Source organism: Salvelinus alpinus, chromosome 3 (genome assembly GCF_045679555.1).
Source record: "Salvelinus alpinus chromosome 3, SLU_Salpinus.1, whole genome shotgun sequence".
Lineage (NCBI taxonomy): Eukaryota > Metazoa > Chordata > Actinopteri > Salmoniformes > Salmonidae > Salvelinus > Salvelinus alpinus.
Window position 1 is genome coordinate 17,648,225 of NC_092088.1, and position 14,184 is coordinate 17,662,408.

General features: G+C 42.2%; 1 protein-coding gene across 2 annotated transcripts in view; it reads right to left on the minus strand.

Annotated features, from left to right (window-relative positions):
• Positions 1–14,184, minus strand: part of grid1b (glutamate receptor, ionotropic, delta 1b) — a 407,959-nt gene that overhangs the window by 209,008 nt on the left and 184,767 nt on the right. For both annotated transcript variants that reach the window (XM_071391747.1, XM_071391746.1), the window contains exon 3: positions 3,668–3,952. In XM_071391747.1, coding sequence (XP_071247848.1) covers positions 3,668–3,952 — 285 coding nt within the window. The remainder of the gene's footprint in view (positions 1–3,667; positions 3,953–14,184) is intronic.

Sequence of the window (14,184 nt, forward strand, 5' to 3'; positions counted from 1 at the left end):
GGCTTACGCAATCACTGCCTTTAAATAAGCAATCGCGGAGTTCACTTGTTTAACTGAACGTTGTTGAACGTAGCAGATAGGAGCTACAAGATGGAACTTAGTAATTGATAACACTTTATTACATGTCTTGGGCGGATAGTAAGAGTGACTGATTTGTGAGTGGAGTTGTCCTCAGTTGCTCCACTCTGAAAGCCTAGCCATGCACTCCTGGGGGAACTGTTTGTGTAAATAAATCTGCCTGGGCTCATGAGGCACCTGTATTCTGGAGGGTGTCTCGATAATATCATCACACCATTTGAATGACACAGTGAGTGGTAAGGGAGCTGTAAAAGTAATAGAAGCTTTTTGAATGAGGAGTTCCTGGGAGTGACTCAGCTGATTTCGGGCCAGACATACATGAAATCACCTCCGCAGGCTGATATTAGTTTATTTATACTAAGGCTGGCATTAATATCATGACGGTGGGCATAAAGAAGTGCGACAGTAATCAACCACCCTCACTTTATGGCTTGTGATTTTGTAAAGCTACACCACTAAATATAATGAAATTGCTGCGGACCAAACGCCTAGACTGGGAAAATACATGCATAAACAAAATGATGAAGGTCAGAAAGAAATGAATGGCTTAAGCTAGCGCTAAGAGGCTAAGTGAGCAGATCAGGTCAGCCACAGGGGGCGTTGAACTGGTGTTCAACTTGAATGCCCTGCATTCAAGGCAGTGTCCAGTGTCAGTATAGGCTAATGCATCTTAACTCTGATAGTGATTATGAAAATATTATTGTGGCGAACCCTGACCCTGGGTATCCACTCAAGCAATTAACTCTGACCCCGTATAAATGACCCCTCACCAACATAATAATATATGAAATACTAGTGAAATGACCCCTTATAACCCAAACATAATGATATGGCTACTACAGTATGTTAGCTCCAGACAGCATTGTAAACCATCAGGCAGAAAGAAATGCAGCAACCCATGTGTAGCAATGTGAGGTCACGTCAGAACCCAGTGGGTCAACACAAAATCATTTAGCCCTCGTTGCTTCTCACCTCATACTCCCTTTTACATTATATATTTTCTTACAAAAGCCAGGAGGCTTTCGTTCCAGCTGGCTGGCAGCCAAGTGGAACACTACTCCAAAAGTAGTGCACTACTTTTGACCAAAGCCCTATGGACCCTGGTATAAAGTAGTGCACTATACAGGGGGTAGGGCGTTATTTGGGACAACATCCCAGTCAACACTGGAGACAGCCCAGCTCCAACCCTGTCTGTGATTGGGAGTCCATATTTGATGTGGCCCAACTGTTTTCTCATGCTTGGCGGAACATTCGGCGGAGCACTGTGTGACAGACGGAGCAGATCAATGCACCCGGCAAATCAATTCAGTGGACTATAGCTGTGGTGTGTTTTCCCCCCACCTCGCCACATCTCTTCATTCTATAGAGACCCGCTGTCTAAATCCTGAGTCTCAACACCTCCAACAGTATAATGACATTCCATAGCCCAGCCAATGACCCTGTAGTCAGATAGGAGTAGGGGAAAGAAGTGCCACATTCCTGGGTGAGGCTGGAGAGCTGTGAAGTTGAGAGATGGGGAGGCAGAGTGGGGCATGTTTGTTAATACCATTCATTCATTTAACTAGGTTATTTTGCACAAGACTGTTGAGAGCAGTGCTATGTAGCAAGTCTCGTGTGTGGTATAACCAAAAAGGTTTCGCAGTCAGCTATGATGGCGACAGCAGAGCAGTAAACATTGTTTCAGCAGTTTACCAACCATGTGCCAACCAAAAACGGTCTACTCCACACTGTTTGTGGGACTGAAGTTTAAAAAAAGAACTGAAATGCTATTTCTGCATTTCCAGCAGCATCAGTGTACATATCTCTAAAACGGGTAGAGGGATTTGCCCATTGTCCTTTTTGTAAGCAAACCAGCAAAGAGGGAATTGTCTGTACTTTACGAGGCGAAACAAGGTTTCCATGAGGAAGTGACTGAGAAAGAGAATGAGAGTATGACAGCAAAACAAACACAGAGGAAGATAAACACACACAGACAGAAAGATAAACACACACAGACAGAAAGATAAACACACACAGACAGAAAGATAAACACACACAGACAGAAAGATAAACACACACAGACAGAAAGATAAACACACACAGACAGAAAGATAAACACACACAGACAGAAAGCGAATTACAGTGGAAGGCGAAGAGAGAGAGGGGATGAAAGACAGACAGAATGAAAGGGAAAATGAGCACGGAGGTTGAGAGAGGGGCTGGGGAGGCAAGGGAGGCAGGGGGGAGACGGGATGGAAGCAGCAATGCAATCCAAGGTCTCTCCTTAATCATCATCACTCAGCTGTCAGGCCTGGGCCATGCTGGAGCCAGGCCTAGACACCCAAACCCAGACCCCATCTGCTCCTAATAAACTTAAAGGACTTAATTTGAATAAATGTGCCTTCTTCGTCTCCCCTCACTTATTTAATGCATTTGCTCATCAAAGGGAGTGATATTGTTGAGGCTGGGGTTGGATAGAGTGGTGGGGAGGGAAACGCTGGCTTGTACATGCCTGTGTATGCTAAAAATCATTTGTTGAGTCAGATGGTTTGGCGACAACCATCTTTTGTGCTCTGTTATGATTTTACCTTGTGAAGTATAGTGTTGTGCAATTTCCTTTCATAATGTCCACCTGAATGTTTGTTTTCCTGAAGAACAGGAAGACATTATGCATCCTCCTCTTAATATAGAAAAATTAAGATGGCGCATTTACTAAAACAACAAATTAAGAAGCATGACACAAGAAGACATAATAACCATTTCTAATCCATTGCTCTTCTTCATATAGACAGAGTGCAACGTCAGTAAATTCATGATAAATAACAGAATAACAGCCAAAACTTTATTATCTTACCCTTACCGTAACCTTTGCCACAAACACATGCACTGCAACCTGCTATACTGTTCCGAGAATCCACATCCCCCAGTTTCTATTGAAACACATCCTCAAGTTTCATCAGCTATAGAAAAGCAGTCGAATATGGCGGTATGCAGTCATCCGACAATATTGAAACAACTGGGTTATGCTGATAAAGACCCTGGTTCAAGGGCATCACAAACCAAACATAGACAGGTTGAACTTCTGACCTTTTCTGATGCCGCTCTATACCTTCACAAATATAGACTCATATAATGGAACGATATAAAATATAGGAAATAGAATCCTTATCTAGAAGCATTGAGCATAAAGGAGCATGCTGTGAAATCTTGGATCCTATCATGAAACTGCTGTACGGTACATTTCATCATACTAAAATCAGACTCATTTGATCCTGATTAACATGATTTGATAAGTATCAGGAACAGGTGGTTCGTTGATGAGTAAGACAGCCTCTCTCCCTCTCTCCCACTTCTCACAGCGAGAGCTTCCCATGTGACGGTGAGTAAGCTCTATTTCCTCCATCCGATCACTCAACTCTGAGAGGCTTCATTGATTGGAGCACTTTTGTCGTCGGAGACAGACCATCCTGCAGCCCTCGCCACCTCGCCCCCTCACCTCTCGTCATCAACCTCCTTCCACAATACTTTAGAATCCTTTTAGTGCCAGCCTCGAAGCATGTTCACTAGCTAGCCATGTTCACTAGCTAGCCACTCCATACTCCACACTTACCATACTCGTTGTCATAGAAGACGATGAACTTCTGCCAGCGCAGCTCGCCAACTAGGGTGAGCATGACGTCGTTGAGACGGACGGGCGGGCGCGCCGCCAGGGTGTAGCGTTGGCCGTCGGGGCTGGGATTGAGCTGGCAGGTGGTGCGTGGCGAGCCCTCGCCACTGCGCTGGACATACACGTGTGGGATGTGCATTGCGTCAGTCAGGGATTGGAGGGCGCTGGCCGAGGCACAGCCGGTAGAGGTGACCAGAGCCAGGATGCCCTGGGTCATCAACTCGCAGGCTAGAAAGAGAAGAGAGAAGAGAGAAGAGAGAAGAGAGAAGAGAGAAGAGAGAAGAGAGAGATTGGTACAGTGAAGTCAGCAGCACATTCATCTAACTATAAAACACATTGTCATATGAAGACAAAGGGTTTGAAATGTAAAATATGAAATCAAATTCTAGTCTTCAGTGAATACTAATGCTCACATTACAGCTCTGAATGCATTGCCTTGGTCAACATGAGATCATTATTAAGAGGAAAATTACAGTTATTATAGAGAGTGTGACAGAGTCAATCGCTTTGTGACTTCTCTGTGCAATCCCTCCGTTTTGATACACAACCACTGCTTGTAATAGTGACACTAGGCTTTGACAGTGCTACAGTCAACAGCTGACACGCTGCATTATAGTAACTATAAAAGGATCTGTCCCAATACCCTGTAAAATCTCCACTCTCTCTCGCCTTGATTAGTATGACCTTTTCCCAAATCTTCTCCATTATTTAGCTCTCACACTCTCTCTCAGACTTGGCAACCTTGACTGCTCTTCGTCTGAGATTTTCTACAGAGTTGGGGCTAATTATTTCCGGTTGAGGGATTTCTAAAGTTTCTCTAAAGGTCATTAAAAAATGAAGCACAGAGTCCTTTGAGTGATCTCAAGCCCGTCCGTGCACTGCACCGCCAGTCCGCGACAAAGGAGAAAAGTCACTCTCAGACTAACACTCTCCCACTGCAAAGGGCTTATGTTATGTTATCCGCCACAGTTTGAGTAGGACCTCCAGAGACAAGGGCTGCATCTAAAATGGCACCCTATTCCCTACATACTTTAGTGCACTACTTTTCACCAGCGCCCTATGGGTCAAAAGAAGTGCACTATATAGGGTGCCATTGTGGACCGAACCCTAGGCTTGGACTGGGTGAATCTACAGAGTATAATAGCAACGCTTTGGCTTTTAAACAAATACTGCTAATGAGGAAGTACTTAGAGCACAGCACTCTTCACAGACCCAAAGCATGATTGATCTGCTTCACTTCCTATGTCTTGAAAATAATGTATTTAAAGGAAAATCCCTCCTGTTCCTTGTTTCCCTGGAGACCGACACATCCCAGGACGAACACCGCCCGGCCCAGTCCCCTTACCTCCACATCAGCCAACGTAATGGATCTGCCAATTGGATTTCCTTGGCAGTGTCACTGTTTTTAAGCTACTCAAATGGAGTCAAATGAAAATGAAATTAAAAGTGCCTCTGTAAAACCTGCTGTGATCGATACACGGTTGGGGCAAAATAGCGAGCGAAAGAAAGCAAAATAAAAGGGGTGAGTGGGAATAGGGTGGGGAGAGGAGGAGGATTCATCGAAAGAATCGCTGACACAAGACAAAGGGACGGCTCATTGTGTGGCTGGCTATTACTCAAGGTCAATTGAGTTTTAATTCTTGTTACACTGAATTAAAAGCTCTGCATTGGTGGTAGGTCTTCATCAATAGGACCTCTGCTCACTGTCTATGTGCCCTCTGATCCTCCTATAAACAGGCTTTCACACACACACACACACACACACACACACACACACACACACACACACACACACACACACACACACACACACACACACACACACACACACACACACACACACACACACACACACACACACACACACACACACACACACACACACACACACACACACACACACACACACACACACACACACACAGGTCAAAATCGTAGCTTCAGGTTCTGGCCCCTAAATAGTTCAATAGACACCTATTATTAGTGTGGAATCAATTGTCCAGACTCTAGACAAACCACTAATGTCCTTTTGGAGGAGTTATAATTGCTCATGAGTTTCCCCCCGAAAATCGCTAACATGCGCAACAAAACAAATTTTATTTCTAAAGTACCAGTCTTTCACACCACCACCAGTCTGTGTGGGTTATGTCCTTCCTCAAAACAAAGGAACTACAGCAAAGCTATTTCTGAGCATTGATTTGCTGAGTCATTCAAATTCAATATCATTGATATGAATGCAACTGGATGGTAGATGCCCAAAATAGTAGACCACAAGAAATGCTATGGAGAACGGGGAGAACGGTAGCGCCCAGGAAAGAGAATCGTCTTGAGGGCTAAGGGCATATATCCAAATGTCATTTTCCATTTTCGTCCTCCGTGCTCAGGGACAATAAATCAGGCCAGGAAATGAACATGATTCAAGAGACTAGTTAATGTGACATCCAGGAAGATATCATTGGAGTCACAGAGAGAGCTACACCAGACTGCTGTAAATTGAACACATGCTTCACCGGATTATGGTGAGTGGGTTTCATCTGCTCTACATCAATTGGGTCCCAGAACAGAGCAGAGAGTGAAACGACGTCCCTAAGGAAACACAACCTGAAATCTCAGGTGTCTGCAATCTCCCATATTGCTTATTCAAGAAATAAGATGACCCTGTATCCCACCAATCTAAAGTTTGCATACTGTTCTATATTCAATCATTCAATGCCCTACTCCAACTTCAGTGGGCCCCTGGGCCTTTACTGTATGTAGACGTTCAGCTTCATCTCATTTTAGTGCCAGTTCACTTAAGAAGGGGCACCAATGGGTTGGAATTCTAATCAACAGCTCAAGAGTGTGTGTGTGTGTGTGTGTGTGTGTGTGTGTGGGTGTGTGTGTGTGTGTGTGTGTGTGTGTGTGTGTGTGTGTGTGTGTGTGTGTGTGTGTGTGTGTGTGTGTGTGTGTGTGTGTGTGTGTGTGTGTGTGTGTGTGTGTGTGTGTGTGTGTGTGTGTGTTCATTGTGTGTGTTCATTCGTCTCCCATCAATTCCCCAATCTTTCTTAGGTTCATTAGCGAAATGTTACAGGCGGATTGTGTGCGGCATTAAGCCTCAGCTTTGATGAGTATTTTAAAGATGACACAAGCTGCAACACTGTGCTGGGACAGCCACCGGTGGATGGGAGCGTCATTGGTAAGAAGTAACGATCTATTAACAGTTGGAGGAGACATTAAGACATGCCAGAGGCCCCCATCCATCACCCATAGACATCTCAGCGACAATGCCATTTCTCACCAGTAAAACAGGAGGTTGGTTTGGGGGAAATTCAGACTGATGACGCGTGTTCCTACGTAGCGCACTACTTTTGCCCAAAGACCTCTGGCTCTGGCCAAATGTAGTGCACTATGTAAAGTAGCATCCTGTTGTTTACTGTGTTCTCTAATTGAATGATGCAGTAATAATTTTAATCTGGTTGGTCTCTAAACCCACCGTCAGAGTCTCTGGAACCATCTGTTGAGTGGATTTGGGTAATTTAACATCAACAGCATTGTCTCTCACTATTAATCCCACTCACTTGAACCACATTAAAACATTCAAGAAAAACACAAATTAGGTTCAAAGCAGACGCTTCATTCATTGACTTTTAAACGTCTGGTTTTAGTTCAAAGATACAACCATGAAACAAACAAAAAGTATTCCTATGCTAGAAGGCTTTTGGATGCCTCGTGGAACAATCTGAATTCTCCTAGCCTGGTGGTCCAGTCTATTAGTGCCTCTTTGCATTCGTTCATTGACATGCCAAACAAATATGTAATGGATAACAATGATACTGTAGTTGGCTACGGCACATACAGAAATCAACCAGGTTAGAATCCTCAGTGATAGTTGGCTACGGCACATACAGAAATCAACCAGGTTAGAATCCTCAGTGATAGTTGGCTACAGCACATACAGAAATCAACCAGGTTAGAATCCTCAGTGATAGTTGGCTACGGCACATACAGAAATCAACCAGGTTAGAATCCTCAGTGATAGTTGGGTACGGCACATACAGAATACAACCAGGGTAGAATCCTCAGTGATAGTTGGCTACAGCACATACAGAATACAACCATGTTAGAATCCTCAGTGATAGTTGGCTACGGCACATACAGAATACAACCAGGTTAGAATCCTCAATGATAGTTGGCTACTGCACATACAGAAATCAACCAGGTTAGAATCCTCAGTGATAGTTGGGTACGGCACATACAGAATACAACCAGGTTAGAATCCTCAGTGATAGTTGGCTACGGCACATACAGAATAGAACCAGGTTAGAATCTTCAATGATAGTTGGCTACGGCACATACAGAATAGAACCAGGTTAGAATCTTCAGTTATAGTTGGCTACGGCACATACAGAAATCAACCAGGTTAGAATCCTCAGTGATAGTTGGCTACGGCACATACAGAACACAACCAGGTTAGAATCATCAGTGATAGTTGGCTACGGCACATACAGAAATCAACCAGGTTAGAATCCTCAATGATAGTTGGCTACGGCACATACAGAATAGAACCAGGTTAGAATCCTCAGTTATAGTTGGCTACAGCACATACAGAACACAACCAGGTTAGACTCCTCATTGATAGTTGGCTACGGCACATACAGAACACAACCAGGTTAGAATCCTCAGTGATAGTTGGCTACGGCACATACAGAATACAACCAGGTTAGAATCCTCAGTGATAGTTGGCTACGGCACATACAGAATACAACCAGGTTAGAATCCTCAGTGATAGTTGGCTACGGCACATACAGAATACAACCAGGTTAGAATCCTCAGTGATAGTTGGCTACGGCACATACAGAATACAACCAGGTTAGAATCCTCAGTGATAGTTGGCTACGGCACATACAGAATACAACCAGGTTAGAATCCTCAGTGATAGTTGGCTACGGCACATACAGAATACAACCAGGTTAGAATCCTCAGTGATAGTTGGCTACGGCACATACAGAATACAACCAGGTTAGAATCCTCAGTGATAGTTGGCTACGGCACATACAGAATACAACCAGGTTAGAATCCTCAGTGATAGTTGGCTACAGCACATACAGAATACAACCAGGTTAGAATCCTCAGTGATAGTTGGGTACGGCACATACAGAATACAACCAGGTTAGAATCCTCAGTGATAGTTGGCTACGGCACATACAGAATACAACCAGGTTAGAATCCTCAGTGATAGTTGGCTACGGCACATACAGAATACAACCAGGTTAGAATCCTCAGTGATAGTTGGCTACGGCACATACAGAATACAACCAGGTTAGAATCCTCAGTGATAGTTGGCTACGGCACATACAGAATACAACCAGGTTAGAATCCTCAGTGATAGTTGGCTACAGCACATACAGAATACAACCAGGTTAGAATCCTCAGTGATAGTTGGCTACGGCACATACAGAATACAACCAGGTTAGAATCCTCAGTGATAGTTGGCTACAGCACATACAGAATACAACCAGGTTAGAATCCTCAGTGATAGTTGGCTACGGCACATACAGAATACAACCAGGTTAGAATCCTTAGTGATGGTTGGCTACAGCACATACAGAACATGACCAGGCTTGAGTTAAAAATTCTCCGACCTGTCAAGTGTCTTTGAGAACACACAGACAGAGCCAGTCTCTCCAAGGGCAACAGTGTGTCTCTCAGAGCAGAGAGAGGGTGGAGGTGAACTTCAGGCCCCGGCAGGAGAGGGCTGTCGGGGGAATAAGAGGACTTGCATGGAGGCCTCACATCAAGGGCACATTCATTTCTCCTCTCTTTCCTCTTTTTCTTCCAGAAACTCCAACAGCGGAAGGATGGAGACGCTTATTGACTTCACAGTACCTCAGACATGGACGTCACCAGGAACTGGCTTTCGGAGCTTTCGCCCGGAAGATTTTGGGTCAGCCCCGAATCGTTTGCGCTTGTAGTCAACTGTCAACTGAATGCGGTACTTAGTTCATAGAGCTGTGGTTACATGAAACTCCCGATGTTATCCAAACGTTATAATCAGGGGTGTAGTGCTGAGCGTGGTCCGCCACTTCTCAGAATGGTGCCATGTCTTGCAAGATCACTTAATGATTAGTTAGTATTGTACATAACAAACACAATATAATAGCATGATAATGTCAGTATACTGTTACTCCAAAAACACCAGGTCATTTCTTATGACGATTGTGCTGAAGTGTTTAACTCCATCTGCTCTGAAATGTGATTAGTTCGGCCGGTTAGCCACCCTGACCTCGTTCAATAAGGTCTAAATACATATTCCCATGAAACTGACTGAGATCAAATGGTTTGCATGCATGCAGCATGGACGTTTCACCTGTAAAACGTGAAGAATTCACGATTGACAGTGATGATGGCCTAATTGATAATAAGGTTGGCCTAATTTGGTCTTTTAGGATTTTAAAAATCTAACGTTTTCCTTTAGCCACGTACAGTACAGTATGTGTAGGCAATCATGTCATTTGGATGCTGCATTCTATGTACAGTATGTAACAGTTGTTAAAATATGTCATGAATTTCACCAGGTTCATATATTATGCATGCTGGGAATAGGGGAGCTTGTACTTGCGTTTTGCCCTGCGTGCTCCTGCACAAATAATTCTGATGCACTGAGAGGTAGGCAAACTTTTTCTGTCTTAAGGATCTGACCCTTTTCTTAAATTTGCGCCTAAAATAACCTACCCAAATCTAACTGCCTGTAGCTCAGGACTTGAAGCAAGGATATGCATATTCCTGATACCATTTGAAAGAACACACTTGGAAGTTTGTGGAAATGAGAAATTAATGTAGGAGAATATAACACATTGGATATGGTAAAAAATAATACAAAGAAAAAACATTCCGTTTTTTTGTACCATCATCTTTTAAATTCAAGAGAAATGCCATAATGTATTATTTCAGCCGAGGCGCAATTTAGAGTTTGGCCACTAGATGACATCCGTGTATGTGCAAAGTTTTAGACTGATCCAATGAACCATTGTATATCTGTTCAAAATGTTGTATCAAGACTGCCCAAATGTGCCTAATTGGTTTATTAATACATTTTCAAGTTCATAATTGTGCACTCTCCTCAAACAATAGCATGGTATTATTTCACTGTAATAGCTACTGTATATTGGACAGTGCAGTTAGATTAACAAGAATTTAAGCTTTCTGTCCATATCAGATATTTTTATAACCTATAAAAAAAACCATCAGATGACAGTCTGATAACATATTCATGGTATAGGATAGTTTTTGTTAGAAAAAAGTGCATATTTCAGGTAGAAATCACAGTTTACAATTGCACCGACCATCACAAATCCACTAGAATTACTAGATAGAGCAACGTGTATGACCAATTTACTCATCATAAAACATTTCATAAAAATAGACAAAGCATAGCAATGGAAAGACCCAGTTCTTGTGATTTCAGACCATATTTCAGATTTTCTAAGCGTTTTTCAGCGAAAACACAATAAATCGATAAGTTAGCATACCACATGTTCCAACGTTACCAGAGCATCGATTCCAGCCAAAGAGCGCTATAACGTAATCACCGCCAAAAGATATTAATTTTTTCACTAACCTTCTCAGAATTCTTCCGATGACACTCCTGTAACATCATTTTACAACATACATATACAGTTTGTTCGAAAAGGTGCATATTTAGCCATACAAAACCGTGGTTACACAATAAAAATACTAGGAAATCAAGCCTCAATATGTCTGACGTCATCTATCAGAGTGATCTAGTTTAATTGAAAGCTAATCATATACTTGACTAAAAAATACAGGGTAGACAGGAATCGAAAGACAAATTAGTTCTTAATGCAACCGCTGATTTACATTTTTAAAATTATCCTTACTTTTCAATACAGGGTTCGCCAGGTGAAGCTATACCAAACAAAATGGCGAAATATGCGTTTAAAATATTTCGACAGAAACACGGTTTATCATATTAAATATTGCTTACTTTGAGCTGATCTTCCATCATATTCTTGGGCAATGTATCCTTTCTATGTTATAAACGTCTTTTGGTCGATAGATGTCCTCTGTCCTTCGAAATGTCCACCACCAACGACCGACACCCCGAAACGTTTCCAAAGCTAAAAAGGGCACGACAAATAAATTCCTCAAAATCGCACTAAACGGATATAAATTGCTATAAAACGGTTCAAATTAACTACATTATGATGTTTTTAACAACTATAACGACTGAAAACATGACCGGAGAAATATCACTCTCTAAAAAACGATTTGGAACGAGGCAAGTCCGATGGCCTGTCACGCTTCAGGCGCACGATGAGAAAGGGGGGTCTCTGTACATTTTGGGCTTTTATAATGGCTGGGAATATCCCATCGAGTTCATTGAAAACGTGATGACGTACAGACACCCAGAGGAAGACGTAGGCAGTGTCGGTTTCTTCATAGCATTCACTGTCGCCTTAAAAACAGACCCCAGATCAGAGGTAAAAATTTCTGAAATCTGAACCCTGTCATGAAAAGTGCTGTAGAAATTGTTCTGTACCACTCAGAGACAAAATTTCAACTCCTATAGAAACTATAGACTGTTTTCTATCCAATAATAACAATAATATGCATATTGTACGATCAAGAATTTAGCACGAGGCAGTTTAATTTGGAGACACAAATATGCTAATGCGGAACAGCACCCCCTATAGTTGCAAGAAGTTAACTTGATTCCTGATAGATAGACTATTTTAAATATTATTGTAAAAGTAGGTCTAGCTACACAATAACCTCATATACAGTTATTGACCGCAATCAATTAAATGAATAATAACAAGTATTGATTCATTTATTTGGCCTTCGGGAGAGTAGGAGAGCGGAATGGAAGAAAACATAGCGTTGCAGGAAGCGGTGCTGGAAGTGCTGCAGATAAATATAAATAAATGTGCCAACTTTTATAATTACTCCTGTTTCTATAAATAAATGAAATCATTGAAAATACTACACCAGCATAATTTAGCCACAGAGGATCAACAGAGGATCAACAGCTTTAAAAAAAAATCAATTACCATATGATCAAGACATTGTTTGATCTATATGATTTGAAGTTTAAATCGTGGTCGATGCTGCATCACCCCTATGTCAATATCAATCGTCTTACATGAGAGTTAATGAGAATAAAGAAAAAACTGATTATTTCTCAAAACAAGACAATACTTCATTACATATACTGTAGGTCAGGAAAATCAATTTTCCATTGAGCAAAACAAAGCTGATGGCTGACCCCTTCTCAGCTGTAAGTGTCAATTCAATGCCCTGTTTTTCCCTTTCATGCATGACCACAGCAATGCTTTTTTTATTCCTTTTTGGGATTCTGAGAAGCTAGAAGGTCAGAGCAGCATTTTGTGTGAAATGCAATGCTCCGATTACATCACTTGTTGACTGCTGTATTCACATCTCCTTCACGGAACACTTGCCATCCAGACAAAAAAGCATGCAGATTGCTGTGAGAGTGAATGGCCATTTGAATACTCATCACAATCATACAATACAAGAAGCCTTGGTGTGATAATCACAGAAAAGCTTTTTACCATCGCCAATGTTCCTCGATGCCTTACAAACAACAGAAAAGTTTAATGAGGCAGTAACACCTGCACATCTAGATCAAAGAGATGAGCACTGCATGGAGTAGAGGACTTTCTGACTACCTCCTCCTCACCCTCGCTTAGATTTGATTTCAATTCTACTTCTGCTCCTCCAAACTGCTAAAATGAGGAACTCGACAATAAACATGGTCAAGGGGAAATGAAATAATCCAAAACAAACCGGCTAGGAAGACGACAAAGTCCCTGCTGTTGAGTCTGAACTCATCACAGTACAACATAATGATGGCAATGCTAACATGACGATGGCGATAATAACGTTAGCCTAGCTGAAACGGCTAGCATGGCTAACCCTGACTTGGAGCCTTCTGCCGGCTGACATTCCGGCAGCTATCAAGAAAAGGGTGGAGGATATGAAAACTCGATTTTACAATCTGGACTCATCCTTACAATCAGTCCAAACCTCCCTGGCTGACCACACAACACGCAATAATTGACCTGGAAGGAAGCAGGTGACCAGGAGACCTGCATCAAATCAAATCAAATCAAATGTCATTTGTCACATACACATGGTTAGCAGATATTAATGCAAGTGTAGCGAAATGCGTGTGCTTCTAGTTCCAACAGTGCAGCAATATCTAACAAGTAATCTAACAATTTCACAACAACTACCTTATACACACAAGTGTAAAGAAAGGAATAAGAATATGTACATAAAAATATACGGATGAGCGATGGCCGAACGGCATAGGCAAGATGCAGTAGATGGTATAGAGTACAGTATATACATATGAGATGAGTAATGTAGGGTATTTAAACATTATATAAAGTGGCAATGTTTAAAGTGGCTAGTGATACATTTATTACATCCCATTT